This window comes from Diadema antillarum, unplaced genomic scaffold, assembly GCF_040938485.1.
Source record: "Diadema antillarum isolate AM-2024a unplaced genomic scaffold, OU_Dant_1.0 seq00000082_RagTag, whole genome shotgun sequence".
Lineage (NCBI taxonomy): Eukaryota > Metazoa > Echinodermata > Echinoidea > Diadematoida > Diadematidae > Diadema > Diadema antillarum.
The window spans coordinates 2,600,783-2,626,686 of record NW_027271175.1 but is presented as its reverse complement, the minus strand read 5'-3'; the positions used below and the strand labels follow the sequence as shown (position 1 = coordinate 2,626,686).

At 37.8% G+C, this 25,904-nt stretch overlaps 1 protein-coding gene across 1 annotated transcript; it reads right to left on the bottom strand.

Annotated features, from left to right (window-relative positions):
• Window positions 1-10,543: 10,543 nt before the first annotated feature.
• On the bottom strand, window positions 10,544-19,256 carry LOC139726263 (probable thiopurine S-methyltransferase). The gene is made up of 9 exons (XM_071637330.1): window positions 19,004-19,256; window positions 17,135-17,252; window positions 16,396-16,485; window positions 14,981-15,113; window positions 14,220-14,272; window positions 13,731-13,805; window positions 12,409-12,494; window positions 11,632-11,676; window positions 10,544-10,728 (listed from the first exon to the last, which is right to left on the bottom strand). The coding sequence occupies exons 2-9, from the start codon at window positions 17,206-17,208 to the stop codon at window positions 10,610-10,612; spliced, it is 675 nt and encodes a 224-aa protein (XP_071493431.1). The 5' UTR covers window positions 17,209-17,252; window positions 19,004-19,256; the 3' UTR covers window positions 10,544-10,609.
• Window positions 19,257-25,904: the final 6,648 nt, after the last annotated feature.

Below are 25,904 nucleotides of genomic sequence, written 5' to 3'. Positions count from 1 at the left end.
ACCCAAACAATGACTCACGGATCGAGAGAAAGACTTGTAGTTTCTAGATTAGCCAAAAGGATGAATCGACTAGAACAACATGTACCTTTTGTCCCTTCAGGGTCCCACTTCACCCTTATCTCAGGCCTTCCTAATGAAATTATGATATTATCACTTTCATTTTAAATCTCCGTAGTCCTATGGATTTCTGTATCCTGGGGGACCTTCAAATTTTTCCACAAGTTTCGCTTTTTTTTTAAATAGGTCCCAAGAGTCCTATTGACATTAACCTGCTTTTATGTACATGTAAGTATACACAATAAACCAATAAAAGTTAGAACATATTATTCAATATTAATGACATCTCTATAAAGCTCTTATATGCATATACCGGTACCGGTACGTGATGTTTGAATTTATTGTGATAAACATACATGTACACACTGGTATCACTGTTGAAAGGGTCAGATCATGTGAAACTTGAATTCCACAATACATGCATTGCCACTTTACAGGGTACATCGGAATTTGTTCTTAAGACGCAGATACACTCGTATAACAAAACCTTTTTACTGTAAAAGGTGATTTATTATAAGGTCGCTCCTGAATTTTTTTTCTTTTTGTATACCCGCGATGTTGTAAAAAAAAATCTGATACAGCTGTATTGATAAATTACAGCGAGGTAATTGTCATTCGCTGTTTTAAGGCCCTTGCTATAACAATTTTATGAAACTTCTGCAATTCGATTTGCTTTATGTAATATGTATTATGTTATCAGTTAAAATCAGCTGGAAAGGATGGAAAAACATTAAAAAATTGTTATGCTTCACATATCCCTTCCCCGACTCCTTCTTCCATGGCTATTACACACGAATGCAGTCATCGTGAAGTTACTAGAATGTTTTTCTAGACTCCTTTCAGAGAAAGCGGTTTTAATTCAATTGTTTACAGACTTGAGCTAGAGAACGTTCAGTCAGATCTCTCCTCCACTCCCATTACCATCCCTTCTCCCTCTCTCCCCCTCTCTCCATCCATATATCTCTCTCCTTATCTCTTTCTCATAAGTTGTCTGTTTCTGACCATCTCTCTGTCTCCCCATCTACTCCCTCTTCCAGTCTGTCTCTACTCCTTTCCCCTTTGTCCCCTATCTCATTTTGTATCTCTCCCTTTCTCTCTCTCCCTCTCTCATCTGCCCGTCTATTCACGTATTTGAATCAAGAGCATATAACTGATACAAATCACCGTCATTCGATGATTGTTTTATTGAATTGTCCAGATATCATAACTAACGCATACACACATTCAGACGATATGGAATATACGTTGTATCACCAGTTCATTATAGCATGCTGGCTGATAATGGTATAATAACATCATGATTCACATACATTCATTGTGCAATATGTTAATGGGTACACAAACTGTAAAAATTTGATGAAGAAAAAAATGCACAGTTGCAACTGAAGGAACCTGGCCACCAGTTCATGCATCCCAACATTTTTCTTTCTTTTAAAACCTGATGCAGTAACATGAATATACCACCAGCCCTCAAATTGTCACAATTTTTAAGGTTTTCTTGAAAAGGCCGCCAAGCACACATTAATTAGTGTATTTTCCTTGAAAGCAGGAGAAAAAATAGGAAAAAGATGCTTGACAATCTTTTTTTCTGCAAATCATAGTGATTTGACAAATCAATTAAAGACAATGATAAGCAAAATGACTGTAATGTCCACAAAATTGTTGTTTTTGTACATAATTTTGGATCTACTTTTCTTTAAGAATGCGTATCAGTCAATTCTTACTTTGCAACCTCTTAACAATTATGCCAACCAGAAATCATTGTCCATGCATGCATCCCAGGTCTTCTCGCTCGGCTTTATGCTAAACCACATGTCTGCAAACTCTTGTAGCCAAATCTTCATATCGTTGTCGTTGTTATACATGTTCTCTGATTGCAATTTTCCGCACACCCATAACATGGCTTCAAAAAAACTCACTCTGAACTTTATTCTTGAAAAAAGCTTTATGTCCTCGTTAGTGCTTGATATGTTCAGACAAATCTATCCACCTGCTTTTTCTACTACAATCTTATGCCACATAAGAGCTTGTACATTTCTCCTTACTCCGCGTCTTCTTGTGTTTGTGACACAGATCACTCATGACGCTTCCTTCTCACCTGTGTGTCACACGGAATTTTCCTTTATTTTCCGTCTGTCCCTCGACATTTTGTATTTGTCCATCCCTAGAGAGCACGGTTTCATTATTCACTGTGCACTCCAGTTATTACCAACTGCAAGGTCATTACCTCATGTGAACGCAGTGTGGTATGCATATGCTTACCAACTGAATGTTGTTTTTGTAACTCGTTTCCAAGAGACATACGGTAATCTAAGTCATGAACATGTATTTCCGGTAAACAACTCATTATTCAACTCGTGTTTGTGCACTTCTGAATATGGATGAGTTCATAAACGCTATTTCTCCTTCTGTTATAGATAGTGATGTAAACGATTATCAGCCAGCTGCAATGAATTCCCTCTTACATTCTTATGATAGAGAAGAAGGTGAAGACTCCGATTTTGTTACTTCTTTAAACACAGAAACCCAAGATCTGAAGCTTGATTTTGACGCTAATGATGCGTCTGCTCGAAATGAAGGCCAACTTTCTCACTATCACTTGGAAAAAGAAATGATTACACTTTCTCATTCACACTCTAATGAGCTTTTTGTTTCACATTTCAGTATAAGAAGCCTTAATAAAAATTTTGATAAATTACTTGTATTTCTCAACGAATTGCAATTTAAACACAGCATAATTGGTCTCAGTGAAACTTGGCTCAAGGAAACGTCACCTTCTTCTCTATTTACCATAGACGGTTTCAAATTAGTTACCAACAACAGGATTACCAAAAGAGGTGGTGGTGTCGGTTTTTACGTCACACAAAATTTAAACCATAAACTGTTAAATGAATATTGTATCATGTCTGAATGCCTCGAGAGTATTTTTATTGAGGTCATGACCCCTACTAAGGGGAATATCATTTTTGGGGAAATTTATAGACCTCCACATTCCAACCTTAATGAATTCACTGAGCTGTTTCACAATCTTCTCTCTAATGACTACTTTGATAATAAGACATGCTTCATTATGGGTGATTTTAATATAAATCTTTTAAATTGTAATGACGCTTTATGCAGTCAAGATTTTCTTAATTTCATGTTGTCAAAATCCTTCATTCCTCTTATCAGGAAACCTACTCGGATATCTGATGCTACTTCTACTCTCATTGATAATATATTCGTTAATAATGTTTTTACTGATGTTACTTCTGGTATTGTAGTTTCTCATATCACCGATCATTTCCCGATATATGCGCTTGTACCACAGTTTTCTATCAGGAAAATGCCAACCCTTAATTCAGGTTCTCGTGATATGTCCGAATGTAATCTTGATAGACTTATAGAGAGGGATTGAGGTCAGTTGATTGGTCCTCTGTTTATAACCAAAGAAATGTAAATTCGTCCTTTAATGTTTTTATGAACATCCTTATAAATATGTGTAATGTTTATATACCCTTATTTAGACGATTCAGATCGAATTATAAGAGAGTATCAAAACAACCATGGATTTCAAAGTCCCTACTTAGGTCTATCAATGGGAAGAATAAATTGTTTTACAGATACCGAAAATCTCCGAATGATGTAACTAAATCCCGTTATATTCGATACCGCAATGTACTTACTTCTTCGTTGCGCTTAGCCAAGCAACTGTATTTTGCAAATCAGTTTGAAAAATGCAAATTTGACATTAAGAGTACGTGGAGGGTGATAAACACAGCTTTGAAATCTAGCACTGTTACAAATTCCCCTACATATTTTGAATGACGGTCATCAAGTCGATGATCCACAGGAAATGGCCGATGTATTTAATGATTACTTTGTCAACTTAGGACCTGATCTTGCTAGCAAAATACCAAATACCCAGACAACTTTTCATTCTTTTTTAAAAGACAGGAATGTACAAACCATGTTTTTCATTCCTATTGTTGAAGAAGAAATCAAAGAAATTGTTGATAACCTATATATTAAGAAAAGTATAGGTAATGATGGTATTTCGGCTTTTTCTTCTGAAGAATATAATAAATGAAATAATTTCTCCACTCACTTATATTTTCAATCAATCTTTATCTAGTGGCAAAGTCCCAGATAATATGAAAATCGCTCGAGTTGTTCCCATATACAAAAAGGGTCCAAAAGAATTTGTGAGTAATTACCGCCCGATATCTCTCTTAACCTCAGTCTCAAAAATTCTTGAAAGGCTTGTTTATAAACGAACTCTTAGATTTCTTGTTAATTGCAATATTCTTTCTAATTTCCAATTTGGATTCAGAAAACAACATAGCACAACTCACGCATTATTAGCCTTCATTGATAAAGTAGCTCATGCTTTAGATGATGCTTCCCACACCATCGGTGTTTTTCTCGATTTTTCGAAGGCTTTTGATACCATTGACCATCAAATTTTGCATTATAAGTTAAGCCATTACGGTATCCGTGGGAGGGCTTTAGAGTGGTTTAAAGACTATCTCACAAACAGAAAACAATTTGTTTACATAAATGGCTATGAGTCAGGTATGAGGTCAACTTCTTGCGGTGTCCCCCAGGGTTCTCTTCTTGGCCCACTTTTATTCATCCTGTACATCAACGATCTCCAAAATTCGTCACAGATTCTTTCTTTTATTTGTTTCGCCGATGATACAAATCTATTTCTGTCTCACCGCAATCCCAATACCCTTGTAAGTATAATGAATAATGAATTGAAATCTGTTCAGTCCTGGATTTCCGCTAACAAGTTATCATTAAATGTTGATAAAACACATTATATGTTATTTAGCAATTCCTTGCAAGTTATTCCTGATGATGTTAAGATTAATGATATTAACCTAACCCGAGTAGATAGTACAAAGTTTTTAGGACTTTACATCGATAGTGACCTTTCCTGGAAAACTCACTTTAATTTTTTAAGCAAAATTTTGTCACGAAATACAGGAATCCTAAACAAACTGAAACATTTTTTGCCCAACCATATCTTGCAGATTGTATATTCAACCATGATTTCCCCATATCTTAATTATGGAATTCTTGCGTGGGGTAACGCATCTAAATACTTACTGGATTCACTTTTTCTTCTTCAAAAGCGAGCGATCAGAATTATTAACCATGCTGGGTATTTATCTCACACTAACGCCTTATTTCAGAAAAATAAGATTTCAAAACTGATAGATTTGTTTGGTTATAATTTAGGTATTTTTATGTATAAATTTTCCTCAAAAGATCTTCCTGGTGTCTTTTTACAGATGTTCATAAGAAACAATTCTGTCCACCACTATCCAACTCGCCAGAGTGACGCTTATCACCTTCCACGAACTCGAACAGTTTTCGCTAAAAACACAATTATGTATACAGGTCCTAAATATTGGAATGATCTCCCAACAGAGGTTAAAAGCTGTCTGTCATTATCATCCTTTAAGCGTAAACTCAGACAGCATGTATTGAATAGCTACAACACACAAGTGCACTAAAATTCCTTTTTATTATGCTGATAGCTGCTCTGTTATACTATACTCGGTTGTTGCCATGTGAACAGACTCATGCATATACATTTTAGTTGCATGCTCTCTCAAATTCCTTCCCATCGGTGTTTTTCCTTCCACTTCTAGTAAGACCTTGGTCGTGTCGCATAGTTTTCCCCTCCTTTCTTTCTTTCCTTTCTTTTATGCATCATTGCAGCTGGCTGGTATATCACATATAGGAATTGCAATTGATTCATGTTCTCCATTTTTCAAATCTTTTCCCGTGTCTATGGAAGCCGGAATGTTTAAACCCTAATAGTACTTAAGTATTCACGTCATTATCACTCCCATGTCTAAATTGCTATTAGAGCAACTGCTATAGTGTGCAGCATGTGGTTACTTGTTCTCTTAAATGCATGTGAGAAGAATCTTCTGAGCCCCGAGTAAGAGTCATTCTCTTTTGTTTATCCTTACTTTGGTCTTAATTGTACCCGCGCTCCTCATCCTGTTCCCCTCACTAGGCTTTTGTTGGGACCTACACTCAACAAGCTTTGCTTTTTAGTAGGTTCCATCGTATTTCTCTTCGCATCCTTTACTTTCATTGAAAATGACACATCGACCGTTATGTATTACTTTTGTATTCCTATTTCTTCATGTATATATCCAAGCTGGACATTCTGTATTATATTTTGTTATATACCATGTATTTTCCATTGAGAAATACGAAAATAAATTGAAATTGAAATTGAAAATGTCAAATGGTAATAATACACTGTATGCAGGGCTCGACACTAACGGTGGCCCGGGGCCACCAAAAATGAAAGTCGGGCCACCAAATTTCAAAAAAGGGCAAATTTGGTGGCCCGCCTCGGGCCACCACAATTTTTTGAAAAGTATGTCAATAAATTTGTAACTTTTTGCGCCGGAAATTAGCAGTTAAATTTGTTTAAAGGATGGATGAAAAGGACTGAATGAGTGCCTGAGAGTGAGTGTTGCAAGTTTGTTGAAGTTTAATTTATGAGTAGATATGTCCAACTTCTAATTCTTACTATCATAAAACTTAAATATTTGACTCGTTAAAAAAAAAACACAGGACTTTTAATGTTTTTTATTGTGTTTTTTTTTTTGGGACACCAAATTTTTCTCTCGGGCCACCAAAAATTTGAAAGTTAGGATTTTGGTGGCCCCATCGGGCCACCAAACAAAAAAGTTAGTGTCGAGCCATGCTGTATGTCACTCAAAATTTATTGATGATCACCAAACAATTACTGTCTCATTCTTCATAGTCTACACATTTGTACATGTATTGTGAAGTATGGTCCCAGGTACCATATGATTTGTGAACAAGAGCAAGAATCAATACTGCAAGTTTCTGTTTTATTTCAATGATACTTATCATCCAGAGATAATCACATGATACATGAAAATAACACATGGCTTAACTAAGATGCTTTCTAAGCATAAAGAAAAAAGTATGTTATCATCTTCATTGAAGAAAAATATATTGTTTAATTAGTGTCTCTTAAAAATGCAGTGTCTTTATTTCATCAAAACTTAGGGTTGGTCACAAATTCGCACACTATACTCCAACTCTTTAAATATAGACTGTACATGACATTCTTTTTGAAATGAGTATCAAAAGTATTGAATGTAGTTCTTTCAAGAAACATTTCCACTGAAAGCAAATATGGATGTCTTATTTAATAAGTATACCATCTCCAGTAGGGATCAAACATTTAATAGGCATGCCCACGAGTTGTAACAATACTTGTAGCAACTTTTAATGCTTTTTTTATATTTACTTGGAGTTTGTTATCAGTCAGGGATCATACTACATGTAATATGAAAAGTTGAAAGGAGTCTGTAAGGAATCTAATCCTCTCACTTTTCTTCAAAAATTCAAGAACAGGGGCAACAATAAATGTTACAGGAATACATCACACAGTACAGTCATACTAACTTTACAGGACCAAATGTTTGTTTCAATCTAGATTTTGATGACGTAATTTCTGAATTCTGATCCTTTGTTGCCTGCCAATCAAAAATTAAATAGGGTATTATCTACAATTTCTGCCACATTTCAGAGACCTATCAATGCAATTAAATGTAAAAAAAAAATTCCCAAAGGAAAATAACTTCCAGGCATGTTTCAAGTTAATAGAAGAGCATAATATGATAATCTTCGTAATTGCTACGTGTATATGGAGGTAATTAAGGCTTGATGTTAGCAGATCTTATGTAATAAAGCTGCAAGAAAGTACATTGTAGAAGGTATTCATGACTAAAGTGGGAGAGTGAGTGGACAACTGAACTGTAGTGTCAACCTAGCAGTAAACCACTAAAGCTGATGCAATTCAGTTAGTAATATTTACATTATAAAAAGCATAACATTATGATTTTAATGTAGTAATGTAAAAATAAGCATGAACTAACAATAGAATATACATGAACGTAAGATTAGTTAGCTACAGTGTATGTAAAACTCTGTCCAAGTCTTATCTTAGAATGGAAATAGTGAAAACAGAAGAAAGAAATCTCAAGACTGACTTCAGCAAAGATGAAAGTACAAAGTACACCTATGTACAGTTTTACCTGATGAGGGGCCTCATTTCAGTTAAAGTACAGCACAGAAGACTTGTTGTGATAATTGATGCCATAATACAAATGCCAAATTGTATCACAGTGGAAAGGGAAGAAGAGCTGGTACAGTGCACTCCCGTTAAAACGAAATGCTTGGGACCGGCAGTTTTCTTTCGTTATAATGAAATTTCGTTATAACCGAACAATATTATAACGAAAACAAGGAAACCACGTTTACATATCATATCATGTTTGCTGAATACTCATCATACACTGGAAAGCTATGTGAAATGTGATGGGATAACTGTATTACAATAATAAACGCAAGGTCCCCTCAGAAACTGTGCGTGACACAAGGAGCGGACACACAGTCGTGTGAAGCGTTCACACATGCAGAGACGCTATAAATGCTTGTTCCGCTACGTATTTTCGAAAGCAATTCACATTTCGTTATAATGGAGCACATTTCTTTTGTTTTTCTTTGTCTGTGGCGCTCGGAAAAGACTTCGTTATAACGGAAATTTCGCTATAACCGTGTTCGTTGTAAGCGAACGTTGTACCATAGACTTTGATGGTGATTATTTCGGGACCAGAAGATTTACTTCGTTATAACGAAATTTCGTTATAACCATGTTCGTTGTAACGGGAGTGCACTGCATTAATGAATCTAGTCATATTTTCAGTCAATGTAAGCTTTTGCGGAACTTTCATTACTTTCCAATCTACAGTCGAACACTAGTAGGTAATGAAGTACAGTGCATACATACAAAACAACTTGCACAAGAAAGCCATAGAGAAGCTTTTATTTAACCCGTTCCATATGGGAACCTGGTGGCCTGTGTATCAAGTCTATGGGAGATTTCAGAATTCAGTATGGAACAGGTTGATATAATAGATTGTCCAAGCAAAAAGCAAAAATCTGGTATCATAAGATTGTCTCAAAGTGGAGACGGAAGGAGACCTGGGTCCCGTTTCATAAAACTTGTTATCAGTGACAACTGCAACATTTCTGTGACAAATTTGCTCTCAGCCAATCAGATGTAAGGATTTCAGTAGCTTGTAACAACTATGACAACTTGTCACCGATAAGTTATATGATACAGGGCCCTGGTGTGTAAGAATCTACTCAAAGTTCCACCAATGTGAAAAATATTTCAGTGAAGGAAAAAGAGACTGCTAAAAACTTAAAAAGATACATGAATTACAGTTTGTGTCATTAAAATTTCATGAGCAAGAATGAGTTTTTCTTTTCCTGTATCAATACATTGCTGAGAGCTCATATTGGCTTGTCATGCCTGAAGAAAGCACATACCATCATCAAATTCAGTACAAGTATGTTTAGTTGTTTTTGTATTTGTATCTGTTTTGCACCATTTCATGCCTGCTTAAAGGCACTCAGTCGTGGTGAGTAGTTTGTGCGGCACGGAGGCGAACGCAACATGCTGCCACCCCCATTCTGTATCAAATGTAGTGACCCGAATGAGAATAGCGCTGGCTCAATGGGTCAGCGAACAACACTCTAGACTACAAGAGTTCTGTGCTACAAATCTCCTAACCCAAAATGGCTGTCCGACCGAGCCACGAGAGCTTCTGAATGGACGCACACTCTCAGTGGGCATGCGCATGAAGAGAGGACAAAAGAGCCACACGTCTTCTGGCCTCTCTCCTCCAATTACCGCAGCTCGCGGTGACAATGTTTGTGTATGATGCGTACACACACAACGCACACACACACACACACGTGTCTCAGTGGCAGCATTGTCCCACACGTTTATGCATATAGCACCGAGTCTGGCATTGCGCAATTGCATGCACAAACTTCGGTCGTTCGGAGTTTACGTACCATAAGGGATGGCGATCGGCTGCCTTTCACTTTAGCCTCTGAGTATGACAAGGAATTCCAATCCACTGTAACTAGTTAAGATATCATGATCCCAGTGGAAAATTGCCTTTTCAAATAATACCCTTTTTAAACATTTTCCTCTTCAGGCATGCTCAATCTGGTACTTGCCTGTAACTTTCTAAGCTTTTAAATCAGCATTAATTCAGTCCCTCTCAGAAAACCACACACAGAATAGGTTAAGGGCACAAAGTCACTTGTTTCTGTGGAAGATTAACAGTCACAGATTAATGCTTAGAAGAATGTAAATTTGATGATATGTTTGAAAAATAGAAGTTCGCTTTTCCTTTGAAACTGAATTTCACTACAGTACCTAGTGTATAAAAGTTGAGTGATATAATATACTCTTAAGAATGAATAATACAAATTTTTAAACACATTGCTATGGTATCTAGAAAGACTTATTGTGACAGAATGCCCAACATCCTGAATAAAGTCGGGCAATTTACATATGCCATTAACAGGTCCAAATCCTGGACAGCTACTTAATGACAAACTTCAGGAGAAAAAAATGTCTGGTGGAATCTCAAGCTCTTCATTATCACAGGCTGTGAATAGACTGTCGATTGTGGGGAGGTTATTTGAGGGTCAGGATACGTATATGTTGTCTCATCCATGCCATGCCCCGCTCCTTGAAGACAGGATTCTTTGTCAGATTGTCAGCATCTCGCAGCAACTCAATAGTCATCTTCTCACCTGCAGGACATCAGGTTTTAAGGAGGACACATGCAAAATCAAAGCATTCACTTGTTTCTCTCCTTGAAATCATATTTTCTTCACGTCCATAAGCCATTTCTTATGTATGTGAATATAAGCACTGAAATGGCGAGCATGAATAACACAGCCCATCTTTAGCGTGAAAGGAATACTTTTTATCATTCATGATAGGAAGAATAAAATCTAGGTATTATTATTTTTGTTGTTGTCATGATTATTACTTCAATTCATTCTATCAATCCTTTCATTTTTCCCTCTGTGAATCAAACATCTCATAACATGCTGGTTTCACCATCAAATCTCTATGTACAGGAAATTTTACCAAAATAATACCAGCATTAATCAAAACATTACATGTATACTGTAAATAAAACAACAACAATAAAAATAAACACTTCAAAACACAATCATGGAATGTCCCATACCTTTTCATACTATACCTTCTCATACTGAGTGTAATGATATTTTCAACAGTGTTATCATCACTAATGATATTTTCAATAGCAATATCATCTGTTGCTGTTGTATTGAGGCAAAATCCTTTCTTGGTCATTTCACAATTCTTACTCCAAAAAAGTCAGGAACATTTTTCTATGATGATTGTGTTAATGATAGTTTCAACAGTTTTATCATTACTAATAATATTTTCTACAGTTTTATCATTCTGTTGCTGTTGTATTGTGGCAAAATCCTTGGGTCATTCCATAATTCTTACTTCGAATATGGACTCCAAATAGTTGCGAACACACTCTTTAAGATGATAACATAAACACAATTGATCCTAAATACATATCCCGGTACTTTGGGCAGTCACTTTGCTTATTCCAGGGCATTCAACTACTAGAAGTCAAAGAGCTCAGTTCACACTGCAAAGCTACTCACCATACAACTTCTCCACATCTTCTGGTGGCACACTGTGTGGGGGACCTGTGATTGAACAAAAAAAAACATAGCAGGTGGTTGACAAGGCATTAAACATGGGAATTATGTCTTTACATACAAAGTGTGCTACAAAGTAAAATAGCACAAGAAATAAAACTTTAAGAAAACAAAAATCACAAAAAACAACCCCATTAATGGCTTCATTATAACTTCATCTTACCCCCTCCCCCTTTACACAAAACATTTGACCTGCGGTTGAAAAAAAATACCATAGCAGGTGGTTGACAAGGTATCAAACGTGGGAATTATGCCTTTACACAGCAGCCTCATTTTAGGGCAAAATCTACGCATTCAGAGCTTGTGCTATCACATACTATTTTCACACATAATACAGTACATCACAAAATAGAGATACAAATCATACTTTGCCAGATGATTCATCACTTTCTGTGCAAGTTACATAGTATAATGAAATGTAAGCTATACAGCAACCAACATTGCCTGGAAATCACATTTTCACAATAATTTATTGAGTAGTGCCTCAGAGTTGGAGGCACGGTTTGTGATGAAACTGTTGTTGTTTTGTCCTCTGAAAATTTTGTAAAATTCATGAAGTGTAATTGAAAATGTAGCTTGAAAAAAAAAAACAGTCAAAAGTGTGTGAGAAATCATACAAATATATATTTAAAAAAAACTCATGAAAAACAAACCCACTATTAAATGGCTTCATCATAACTTCTCTTCTCCCTTTACACTGGGATTATACATTATACTAACCTTTCATTTCATCTGTGTTGTAATAAAATACTTCATGCAGTATGCGTCCACCTGGGGCTAGCATTGACAGTAAAAGATCACTGTACCTGTTAAAACAAACAAACACAAAAACAACTACTATGGAACCTGCTTACAAAGGCGATCCAATGAAGACCAATGCACAGATACTAAGCACAGGCTGTTTTTAAGGGTACTTTCATTACCACAAAAAAAGTTCTGAAGGGGAAACAAATTCAGAGGTTTTTGTAGACAGATAGTCTTTTCAAACAGGTGGTCATTGAAGCAGGTTTGACTGCAGATTACAGTTGACATGTTGAGAAGTGGAAGTGTGCTTTGCAGTTCAAATGTCAAGTCACAATTACATGTCCATACATACACTGTACTTCAGTGACCTGAAACAGTTGAAGTAAAAAAAAAAAAAAAAAATTGCTGCGCAAGAAAAGTCAGGAACAGAGAAATGACAACTGTTACAACCATGAAGTTGTAATTTTGCACTCTTGACAAATACATATAACCTGGCTGGTAGCCATATTTGCACAGTGCATTATGCTTGTGGAAGTGATGACCCACACATTATCACTGTGTAATTGACTGTGTAATTGACACACCCCAGATCTATCGTCCGGTACAATCTTTGATAAAGTGCTATTTGCAAGCTCCCTGGACTTAGATCAAAGTTCAAGTGAAGATGAGGCTAGGCGTCAGAAGTCCTTCTACCAAGTTGAGGACGATTCATGCCAGTCTGAAATAATGAAGATTGTACTGGACTCTGCTCGAAGATTTTTTTTTTTTTTTCATTTGTTCAAAGATCACATACACCCTCTCATTACTCATATCCACTGATTAAACTGGCCAAGTCTACGAGGTAAGCATCATGCCTGCCATTACAACTTCAACATACAACAGACAAATCACTGATAGTAATACATTCATACATTGATTTATCACACATAGGGGTTTATTTGGGTCTGAGACGACTTCCTCCACCTAATCCTGATGGCGCTTTGCAATAGGAGCTGGCATCTTGACTCTCTGTAAGGAAGAGAGCCCTCACATATGTACATTACGACAGCCACCTACAAACCTCATGACTAGAGATTTTTTTTTCCATTTTGTGGTTGCATAATTTCACAAGGTCCACTATCTGTATTTGACTTTATTCTAATCTAGGCATGGGATGCATTTCAAGAAGTGTGTGAAGAAACCCCAACAGACATTATCATGTCACACACTGAAGTAAAGTTAAATTTACATACAAAATCTGTATCTCAAAATTAAAAGAAAAAAAAGAGAAGAATACATAGATAGCACAAATTGCTCACCTCTGTCTGTCACAGGGATCAATGGCAACCAAGGAACCCCTGTCCCACACAGCATCAAAACTGCCAGCAAAATCCCTGCATAGATTCAGGATTAATGATTAGAACATGAAAATCTAGTCAGAAGTTCAAGGCTAAAGTACTTACTTTTAATGTTCATCAAAAGCAACAGTTCAGAACTGGTTTAGAAACAAATGCACACAGTGACTCATTACCATAATTCCAAGAAAAAAAAAATAAACACAGTTATTGGGATTCTGTGAAAAAAAAAATGTTCAACAGTATTATACAGACTGTAAGATTTGTTCTTTTTTATTTGTGAAGCACAGGACTTTGGGGCTTTTTCATTAACCTTCTACAATAAAATGCTCGGTCTCCTTCATGCAATACCATCTCCAACCTTCAAAGCCAATTTTTCTGAAAATTGAGCGACTTTGGGAACCAAACTTCTAAATGTTTCTGTGGAAGGCTGGCGATAATGTAGTGACTTACTTGCTGAAGTGAAACAAATCACACTTGAATAACTTGATCTTGCCATCTTCAGTCTACAGAAAAGAGAGGAAAGAAAAAAAAATCTTTACTTACAATGAACTGGCTTAAAATTATTTGAAGCCCATTCAACAAACACAGTTGTGTTGAGAAATAATATGTTGAGAAATTAATATCCTTGTCAAGTTCAGCATTACAATCTTATTGAATTTTGCCTGTTGCTTACTTCCATTTTACTCCCCCCCCCCCCAAATGTAGGCAAAATCTAAAGCTATTCTTTGCACATTTTAACAGTTGTGGTTGGACATACAATGCACAAACACACACACATGACACACATACACAGTTGCACCATACCCACACACAAACTGGCAAAAATGAAAGGTGATAGAACACTGTATTGCACTAATATCTGCTGTTAAAGTGCACGAAGAAAATATTGATGTCTTATTGGTATAGCATGGGTCCATACAGAACAGACTTCACTTGGAACAATCTCACTGCACATTGATTACAAATCTAGATCCCACACATATGGGGTAAATGTTGAAGAAATTACCTAACTTTTTTTTTTCCAAGTACACATATGCCTGTGAAGTACATTTCTTAAAAAAAAAAAAAAAGATGGGGGAGAAATTGTCTGAATGTTATCCTCATCAGAAAACATAAAGGAACCTCTAAGTTTGTGACAAATTCGACACCTTTGGCACTAGAATATTAAATAAAGTTAGTACAATGGCATCAAACCATCATTTATTTCATACCTGGTAGAGCTTCCCTCCTTCCAGTCCTGGAACATCGCTCTCTTTGAAGGAAAGTTTCTGCTCATCAAAGAACTCCTTGATAGCTTGTTCTACTCCTTCCAACCCAACCACTTCATGACCTTCATCCACCAACCTGTTGATGGACAGGAAGCACAGATAGTTGGTTCATTTAAACTCAACAAAATATACTCACTCCAGCTTGTTGCTTGTCTACTTATCTGTCAGTGAATAAAGAATTTGAATGGTCTATGATATGTGCCACAGACTTCAACTGCACCTCTAACTGATGCTGACACACTTACCTGTAAAAATGAAGAACTTAAGAGAGCACCTTAACCTGTTAACTCTTTATGTGCCACGTTCGCACGTCCGACTCAGTTGACGGCATGCAAACTTCGCATATTCTGCTCAACAAACAAAGCTGCCGAAACCGATTGATAAATCGCTAATCACTGCTAATCCCGCGGCACAATGAAAACGCTTCTCGTGCTTTTGTTCCTCTCATTATACGGCTGCATTCTATGTGGTGATTGACTATGAAGCGGTGTTCCCAACTAGATTTGCTCGTACATTCTAAGTTTTTGTCACCGTTTTATGTGCAAAAGTCATGCCTTTACAGTAATGTAGCAACTTATCATTCAAAAGAAAAATTGTAAATAGATTCGTCATACAATTAATTTCGAAACAAAGCTTGGCATTCCTCTCTAACTATGCCTATTATGCCCATCTTAACGTAACTTTGTAGAAGTTATACAAATTGGGAAAACAAAATTCTTTCTCAAAGCATGACAACCTTAGTGTCTCAGAATAACGTGGCACACAGGGGGTTTCCACCATGGCACATAAAGAGTTAAGGACGAGACCCAAGTATCCTTGGGCAGGTACTGTACCTATGGGAAATGCGTGTTGTAGCAAATTCAGCCCGTCCTCAACGGGTTAATAATGATGCTGTCTCAATTTTTGTAAAAGACCCCAGAGCATGTCAGTGTTTCACTCTGATTATTTTAATTTCCCAAACCCATTATTCATGTTCCTGTTTTTTGTGCGTCTCTTCCCTGAAATATTCCGCTCAATTACTCCGTCTGCAATATTGACTCATCCAAATGATAGACACACACATACACACAAAAATACGAGTTGTGTAACTATGATTCTACACTGATTGCCTGCCAGCTTTGGAAACAGACCACAAACACAAGGGCATGCCTTTTGACAGGCAGATTATTGATTGCCAAAAACCAATTATGAAGCTTTGCTGCCCTGGAGTTGACGGTCAACAAATATGTCTGAAATATAGTCCAGTTTCAAGATGTCAGGTAATATATCTCACTGCCCCTGTAGTTGACTTTGTCTTTGCTCAGATTTGATTGAGATCTTGCAATGAAGAAGTTTCTACAGTGCCTCGCATCACATACCATTTCATGTCCAGAGTTTTGCCACAGAGAGGCACAAAGACTCGGCTAGGTGTCTTCACGAGGAGTTTGTCCTTGAAGTCCAGTAGGGCTCTGGCAGAAAATAAAAACAAACATAAATAAAGAACAACATACACACAAGTAAACCCAATCATTAAGCCAACATATTCCTGTATTGGAAATGAACATTTTGATATGAAGACCCTCGATTGTATTTAATCAGCACTTACTCATACCAGGAAATACACAACTTTATTCATGGCAAATGTGTATTTTTGACAACAGAATTAATTTTGGACTCACTCCTAATAACAGAATGGGGATTGTCATCATGCAAATCCATAATGAATTAAAAAAAAAAAAATCATGCAATGTTTACCAGATTGAAATATCATTTGTTCAGCATGACAGTAACTAAAATTAAAACAAGATAGACAGAACCCAACAGACAGTTCTGTTATTCATTTCGAGCAAACTCAAAGTTTGGGCTCAACTGTGATTAGTCACTACATTGTACTGCACAGTCATCCCAGGTCATAATTTGGACAGAGTTCAGAAAAAGGACAGAAAAATTATATCGTAATGTATTGGCAAATCTTGTTTCAGTCCCACTTGAACACATCAAACATCAGTGGCAACTGTTCATTTCTGCACAAAATTATCAATGATTGTTCTATATTTGTTGTTGTTTTTTGTGTTTAACAATAGATGACAGAAGAAAGCTGCTGATAAATCAACTCACTCGTGGATGTGGCTCCGATGAAAGCCAGTCCTCCCAGCGGCCCATCCTTCCTCCCATTCTTTTAGCTGTGGCATGAGTATAGATGTCTTTCTCCTGGTGGTCTAAAGATGCAAAGCTCCTGCAGATCATAAAAAGGACAACTTTAGGCATTCTCATGAGGTCGGTCTCCCAACATCCCAAAATTTCTGCATGGGTCTTGTGATCACTAATCCTCACCCACTCCCCAACCTTACTTGCATGCTGTGAGGTACTTATAATTTCTTGACCAACTTTTCATGTAGATGATTGTCCCTGTGTGTCTGGCTTCAAAAACCCTCTCATACAGAACTACCAAAGTAAAAACATGTCATGAAACTCAGCCAAACAGACAGATTTTTCTGTCTAGGCTCAATGCGTACTGTTTTCTCTGGCAGGCCTACAGGGCTACTAAAACCATTAAATCCGATATCTGGTGGACAGTAAAAAGAAAAGTAGTGGCCTGAAATAACAGAAACATATTATAGCAATCTACTTAGAATCTTAACCCCTTGAGGAGGAGTCCCAAGTATACTTGGGCAGGTACATGTATATATGGGAAATGCTTGATATAGCAAAATCAGACCGTCAGTGCCAGATTGGACCACCAAAGGATAGCCTTTATTTAACTCTTTATGTGCCACATTTGCACGTCGGACTCAGTTGACAGCGGGCCAACTTCACATATTCCGCTCAAACGCACAAACCCACCCAAACACATCTGGCTTCACGGAAGGGCCTACTTTCAGACATGTGTTTAAATTGTCCTATTATTGACAAAAAATGCTAGATAATCAAACAATTAGAATATCATTTGCCATTTCAAGCAGTCTCTTTTTGGGGCCCACCTTGCATATTAAAAGCATAACTACGAAATACTACAAAATTCAACACTAGGTCAGACATATCAATGTACAAAATTACACCCTGTCGTACCGCTGTAGATACCCTGGGGGTGTTTCACGAAGAATTTAATTCAAACTCAGAATTGAAGATTGACTAAAAATTAGTTGCTCAACTTTCTAATGAAAATGAAGATTTGGGAGAGTTGTTTTTTTTTTTCCCATGTAGCCATTGATAATACCACTAACAGTTACACCAGATCAACAACAAATAATGGAATTATTCTGTAGATATTCATAAATCTGAAGACTAGCTGGATGTGGTACAGTGCAGGACCATTCGGTATAAGGCACCGGGTAATATTGAAGCCACGTGAAGTGGGTGTTGATTAGGCTAACGAAATTGAAAAGGGAAACCAGTGGAATACCATAACTTTTAGTCAATCGTAAATTAAGTTCGACTTTGTGGGACGAAACACCCCCCCCCCCCCCACCCCAACACACATCAACTACCAGGTACATTACATAATGCAAGCACAAACCCGCCTGCAGGTGTCTGATTTTGTGTGATTGTGAAGCTTTATTTAGTTTATTAGAATCAAGCCTCAGTCAAATCATCTCATATCACAATGAGTAGAAACGGCATACCTACATGATAATCGCATGTTGTAGAAAAAATTATGCATTCTCTCCAATTTAATCAAGATACCAGCAACAACCAACAAGCAACAAGAATTAAGAAGGAACATCTGACATCCGCGGGAGAAAACCAATCAACGATGCACTGATGCCGTGATGGTGTGAGATGCCATGATGGTGAGCCAGGCCGACCAGACTCCGTGCCAAGCTTCGCGGCGGCGACAGGGCTGTGTACATGTACGTAGCTCCGATTCTACAACTCAAGCAACGTACTGTTATGAAAGTTACACAAAGTTTATCAGAAAAAGAATACTGGATAGCCACAGTGATAGGGGAAAAAAACGGTAATTCTCCTCCTTTAAACTATACAAACCTTATTCTAGCAGTCGCTCAGTGCGAAGAGCAACGTCGGTAGTCTTCAGCAGGGGGGATGGTCTTCAGGCTGGTATCGGTAGAAAGCGGATTGTACCGTTTGGTTTCGTCAGGGTTCCGGTTGCATAACACAATTTTTTTCTTTCTATCCGGAGCGCTAGCGTGGGTCACGCTCACACCCCCGTACCAACGATCTCGTTGCCTGTTACCTCAGCAGCTCTGCCGATGCCCGCCCGGGGATCCGGGAGCCAGCCCACGAGTTGGTATGTGGAGCCTTTCCTCGCCACGCTCGGCTGTGGTTACGGGAATACCATTCGCCCACGCCCGTACAAGACACAAGTCAACGCAGCGTACGCGCTCGTTTATGTAAACAGTCGTAGAAATTTTAGCCAACTCATCGTCGCGTCGATACCTCAAAGTCCAAATTGGCCTGGTAAAAAGTCAGATCCTCTTTATAGAAAGCTGTATTGGACAGTGCGGACACGATATTGAATATGAAAATCATTAGGACAGTAAGAGGTGGTAATATGCAGGGTCAGGGCCGGAGCGGATTCCTTAAATTTCCGGTGGGGGGGGGGGGGGGGGGGGGGGGCGAAGATTAAAGGGGTGGGCACGTCCCGGCAGCGTTTTTTTTAAAGACGGCACAGATTGGGGCATGGCGCGTGTTAAACCTATGGGAAAAACGTTGGATTAGGGTTTTTGGTTATGGTTATGGTTAGGGTTGGGGTTAGGGCTAGGGTTAGGGTTAGGGTTTGATGGTTAGGGTTAGGATTAGGATTAGGGCTAGGTTTAGGGATAGGGTCCCCGATAGATTTTTAGTTTCCCCAATCTGTGCCGTCTAAAAAAAACACGCGTCCCGGCCTCCATTTTCACCGACAAATTTGCTATCAGCCAATCAGACGCAAGGATTTCAGGAGCTTTTAACAGTTGTCAGTGTAAATCACTGACAATAAGTTTCATGAAACGGTCCCCTGGACGTCGATTCGTTTATCTTCCGCGTATAAAGAAAGTGTATATAGTCCAGGCTAGAAGGCACCCAACCTTGTTTTTTGATATATACAATGTTTTTTTATGGTTTCTTGTCAATTCGATGGTGCTGATTCCAAATCCGATTGATGCCACTCGCGTAACCTTGAGCATTTTCGGCAAAATGCAAAAATCCAAAATGGCCGCCAGATAGGGCCTATGCTAATTCAGCCGTGATAAACACAATAATGTGCATTATGTGACCAATCATTCCACCAAACTTTGTACATTTTTGTTCCGAGAGTTAATCCATCTGCATTTGCAAGCGAATTTTCATTTCATATAGGTTCATTTAGCATTTAAAGCTCATTTTTTTTTTAAATTCAAAATGGCCGCCATTCCTATGCTTATGTACTGTATGAAGGGCAAAACATATGCATGGAAATATAAAACAAATTTACTGTATTTCCAGTCCCGTACCTACGTTATAAAGTGTTGCATGTGCAATATGTTGGGTGTCACTTACAATATATAGGGAGCCTACATATATGAGCATTTAATATTCATAAACCTTATGATGTTGAACACAATTTCTTATATATTTCATTTTGTCTCAACAAAAGTCTCAACAACTTGTTCACCAAACGTCTCGCAAGGAATCAATATACCATCATATTCTACATACAGGTTGAATATAAAAATGTAATACTAACACAATATATTAAGGAGCCTAGATACATGGTATTTATCAAATAATGTTTAAAATGGAAGGGAAGCTAAAAAGCAAAGCTTGTAATATATGCATTCCCCTAAAACCATATTAACAAAGTACAGAAAAACACTGTACAGTAAGTGCAGAGATACATGGTTGCAAACAAAAACACATCGGACATTAATGACACAACTAAAAACCCTTTACATTGTAGATTTTTTTTTTCCAGCAAGGAGTTGGGGGGGGGGGGGGAGCAGTCCTAAAGCGAGTTCGAAATGGATCATAACCTTCATCACTTTGATATAATTTGATTTAGCAGTGCCGCCTTGATATTATCGAGCAAACCTGATTTTCTTATTGAATTAAAACAACAACAAAAACTGTTGAAGGCATAAACGAAACTGTCCTAATGCAATACTGTACTCTCTAAAAAAAATCGAGTGAAAATTTTCACTCTAAAAAGAGTGAATACAAAAAAGAGTGAATTTCGAGTGAAATTGGAGTGAATTTTGAGTGAAAATGCTCATTTTCACTCATTTTGGAGTGACGTCAGGGATCACTCGAAGATTTTGGAGTGATCCCTGACGTCACTCCAAAATGAGTGAAAATGAGCATTTTCACTCAAAATTCACTCCAATTTCACTCGAAATTCACTCTTTGTTGTATTCACTCTTTTTAGAGTGAAAATTTTCACTCGATTTTTTTTAGAGAGTACGAACTGTTCATTAAACATCAACCAAGGACCAATGTGAGATACCTCTTTCAGTTCTCTCACAGTTCCCAGGTGTTGATACACTTTGACATCATGATCTCATTCAGTCTTGTCTTAAAACTAAAACTGTCATTTTTGTTGTCTTTAAAGAACCCTTTAATTGTATGTTTAGCAGCAGGCGACATCAGCCCCAAATTTGCAGAATTCTCAGGCTAAAGACGCATATTAGTCCTGCAATTGTTTTAATTGCAACCACATCTGGTGATGTTCAGCACTTCCTCAGGGGTCAGAGGGCGATTATTTGCCATAGAAACAGGATGAAGACATGAAGACTTGCTTGATCACCACCCGTTGAAGCCCTATGGCTTTGTTGCCAGGCCAGAGACAGTGTTGTAGGTAACTTGGGTGGTATCAGAGATGACATCAGACCAGCATCTGCACCAACCTGTTTTGGGGTCAAAGCTTTCAAGTTACAGTAGGGAAATCTAGGCTTGTGGGATTTCAGGCGCATTGATGGCAGGTTGTTCAAGGGGGCATTTCATGACGTGTTTTGTCAGATCTTTTCTTTTTGACAAACTGTTATAAGCTATTAAATTCCTTGCATCTGATTGGCTGAGAGCAAATTTGTCAGACAAATTTGTCAGACAAAACGCTTCATGAAATGCCCCCCCCCCCCCCCCCCCATGCTATCGTGTTTGGAAGGTCAGGGTATGCGTTGACGGCACTGGTGACACTTGCCATCCTTTAATTCCAGTGTGAGGGATAGTGATCGAGTGCCAGTGAAGGAGGGCGGACTTCCTTAGCCTATGCTTGGAAGGCTTGCCACAGAGGGCTACCTTAAACATAGCGTTATCAAGATGGTCACTAAGATGTAAGATATGGGTCTGATGATAATCTAATAAAGGTTGGGGCAAAGTCTCCAGAAGATGAAGTACTCCACTATTGTCTTGAGATGGGTCAGTACTCGGCTCATGTCATCCAAGGACTTTCTATGAGACGTGAAGGCAAGATCATTAATTTTGCAAACTTCCTACGTGAAGTGAATGTAATGTCACCACATATATGTTAAAAATACCTCTAGTGGAGTTAGTTTACAGCCACCATTGAGGAGGCCATCATTCAGAGTCCTAACACAGCTGTTCTGGTTACCAAGAACAATCCTGAATCTGCAAATGCTGAAGATTAAAGACAAGCAATGTGAAGTTGTTATAACACTGCTTTCAGAATGAGGCAGCACTGTACAGATCTCAGTCTCCCTCGACATCATAGGCCTATACTCAAACACATTCACTCCGAAAAAACGGTGGTAAAATTCATTACCATATATAATTAATTTGGGTTAACATTAAAAACTTTGGGGCATTGTTTTCATTTCAGAGATTTGACAACAGGAAGCGAGGTGGTCCCTTTTGTCCACTTTCCTCTGCCTCATGTTCTTTCTCGGATGAGGGGACTGAAAAGTTTGTATAATATCGCTATTAGATAATGAAGAACAGGACAGTTAACTGGAAATTTCATTTGTGTCATCATCTAGGATTCAGCCTTTTAATTCAGTAAATCAGAATGAATATTTTGATGTTGAACATCTCAAGGCAAGTAAGTATCAAATGTTCATATCTAATAATTCCTGATAAACGATCTTAATGTTGGCGTCAATTCAAGTTTCAGTGGATTTTTCCAAATACCTTGGGAAAAAAATTAGCTTGAGATAGCAAATTTGGATGTTTGCATCAAAAAATAAAACAGCCTTTGTTAGTAACAACCTTCTGATTTATAATCAGCACACAAATTGGTAAACAGTGTACCTGAGTGACAGAAAAAAAAAGAAAATTTGTTTATTTCACACGCTCTGCCGTTCATACTGTGCAGGGGTATATGAGTGGCGTCCATTTTGAAGTTTTGTATTAAGAAGAATATAATAAGCCTAAAAACAATAAACTTTCTGTTTGTTTGCTTGTTTGCTTGTTTTGCTAGTGGCACTCATCAGATTTGCATTGCACATGCAAAACTTGATAAAAGTGTAGGTATGCGTGACTGAAAATTCGTCTTCTATTTCCATGCATATTTTTTTGCCATTCATATACTATAGTAGTACACGAGTATAGGAGTGGCGGCCATTTTGAATTGAAAATAAGCTTAAAATACTAAAGGTACCTCTTCAAATGAAAAATTTCTTGCATGTGCAAGTAAAATTACCCAAGGAACAAAAATTTAAAAAACTTTGATGGAATAATTTGTCATAAAATTGACATAACTGGGATTATCATAGCCAAATTAGCATACTAGTATCTGGCGGCCATTTTGGATTTTTGCGTTTTGCCGAAAATGCTCAAGGTTACGCAAGTGGCATCAATCGGATTTGGAATCAGCACCCTCGAATTGACAAGAAACCATCAAAAAACATTGTATATATCAAAAAACAAGGTTGGGTGCATTTTCTATGGAGCCTAGCCTGGACTATATACGGGTGTGTGTGTGGGGGGGGGGGGGGGGGGGGGGGCGCCCGATACGTCAAGGCGCCCGATCAGAAATCTCTCAACGACAACTCTAGCCTGATAAATATTTTTGTTCGTATTCCAAAAACCTCCATTCCACATTACGGAGAGCTTCAAGAGAGACCAAAAATTGGCAGGATCCCTCAGAAGCCTGAAAAAGGTGTTTATAGTGGAATGACTCTTAAAACCCTTAATTAACTATGGTCATTGAAAGACCAAACTAATTTTACAGCAAATTTCTCAGAGATACAGACCTTTTTAAAATTGCCGAACGTTCACGAAGAGACCAACAAGACCATGATTGGGAAATCACTAAAAGATCTCATTTGTCATACTGCCATGAAGATCTTCGAGAGATCAATTAAGATCTCATGAGACGATTCATTATGATTCCTCAATGACCTCTCAATCATGTTTCAGTGATCTTCTCTAAAAATATGGTTTAAAACATCCGGGTCAGAACTGACCCGGAACTGGGTCCGTTGGGGTCACACACCGTTCCGGGTCAGAAATGACAAGGAATGGGGTCAGATATGTCCCCATTCAGAGTCATGAATTGGGTCAGGCTGATCCCATTCGGGGTCTTCATGATCAAATTCCAAGTCATTTTTGACCCGGAACGGTGTGTGACCCCAACGGACCCAATTCCGGGTCAGTTCTGACCCGGATTTTTTTAGAGTGTTGAACGCTCAATAAGAGATCGCTAAAAGACCATTTTCACGAAAGACTGTTGAAGGCTGAAATTAAGCCATTTCATTTTTTTTTAGACCATGGAAATCCCGAAATTCATTGGCAGGCCATGCGCTCGGGATTATAAAGGACCTGAGATCATGAACGTTCATTGAAAGATCATTAAGAGATGAGGTCTTTCGGTGGTCTTTCAGATCGCTCGAGGTCTTCCCTAATGTGAGATGGGGGTGAAAAAAAAACACGTTATAATGAGCATGCACATCTTTTATTGTTACAGAGAGTTGTTGAATCCTAACAATGTCACCGTCTCTTGGGTTGAGTTTGTATATTACTGACAAAAGAAAGCCAGAGGATTTTTGTAACTCTTTAATGTTACAGCCAAAGTGAGTGGTACGCTTATAAAGTGGTGGCATTTTAAGAGACAGTAGTTTTGTTTTGTTTTGTTTTTTTTTTTTTTGCACGTGTTGCACGAAAAAATGTGGAAATATAAACTATCATAACTTTCTAATTGTTTTCAGTGAAACTTTTACCCTTCTGTTGTATGTCTTTTATCATCATACTAGTATTAGTCAAAGTAAATAGATACATGATCATCAATGCCTTATATTGTTAATTTTGTTTTATTTTGTCTCATTTCCGGACATCTTAACGGTAATATTTTCATGCTTCCGTCGCTGGCGGTCGCTGATGGGGGCATGTTTTTCTGGTTGTCCGTATACTTCGAGTAGAGGCGTCATAACTTCCGTCCGAAATTGGTCGTGTGGATAGCGTAATTTTTTGAGGTGTATGTGACATGACTGGACAAAAGCTGCTCAAGAAGGTTGAATACACACGCTCAAGGTCAAAGGTCACAGGTCACGGTCAAATTCTTAAAATTTCACTTTCCCCCATTATTTCTATCATGCAATTTTCATAAAACGCCATAGTAGTACTCTCTAAAAAGAGAAGAGTAAAAAATTTCACTCTTGAAGGAGTGAATAACAGAAAATAGTGAACTTCGAGTGAAATTGCAGTGAAGTTTGAGTGAAAATATTCATTATCACTAATTTTGGAGTAACCTCATGCAGGGATCACTCAAAAATCTTCGAGAGATTCCTTAGGTCACTCCAAATTGGTGAAAATGAACACTCGAAACTCACTCTTGTCTGTTATTCACTCCTTCAAGAGTAAACATTTTCACTCTTTTTTTAAGTTTTTTTATTTTTTTTTTATTTTTTAGAGAGAATATACAAGTATTATGGCAATTTAAAATTCTCCGATTCACTCAACTCCATTCGCTCGACACCAAACAGCGACAGGCCGGACACATGCCCGGTTCCATGTTCGA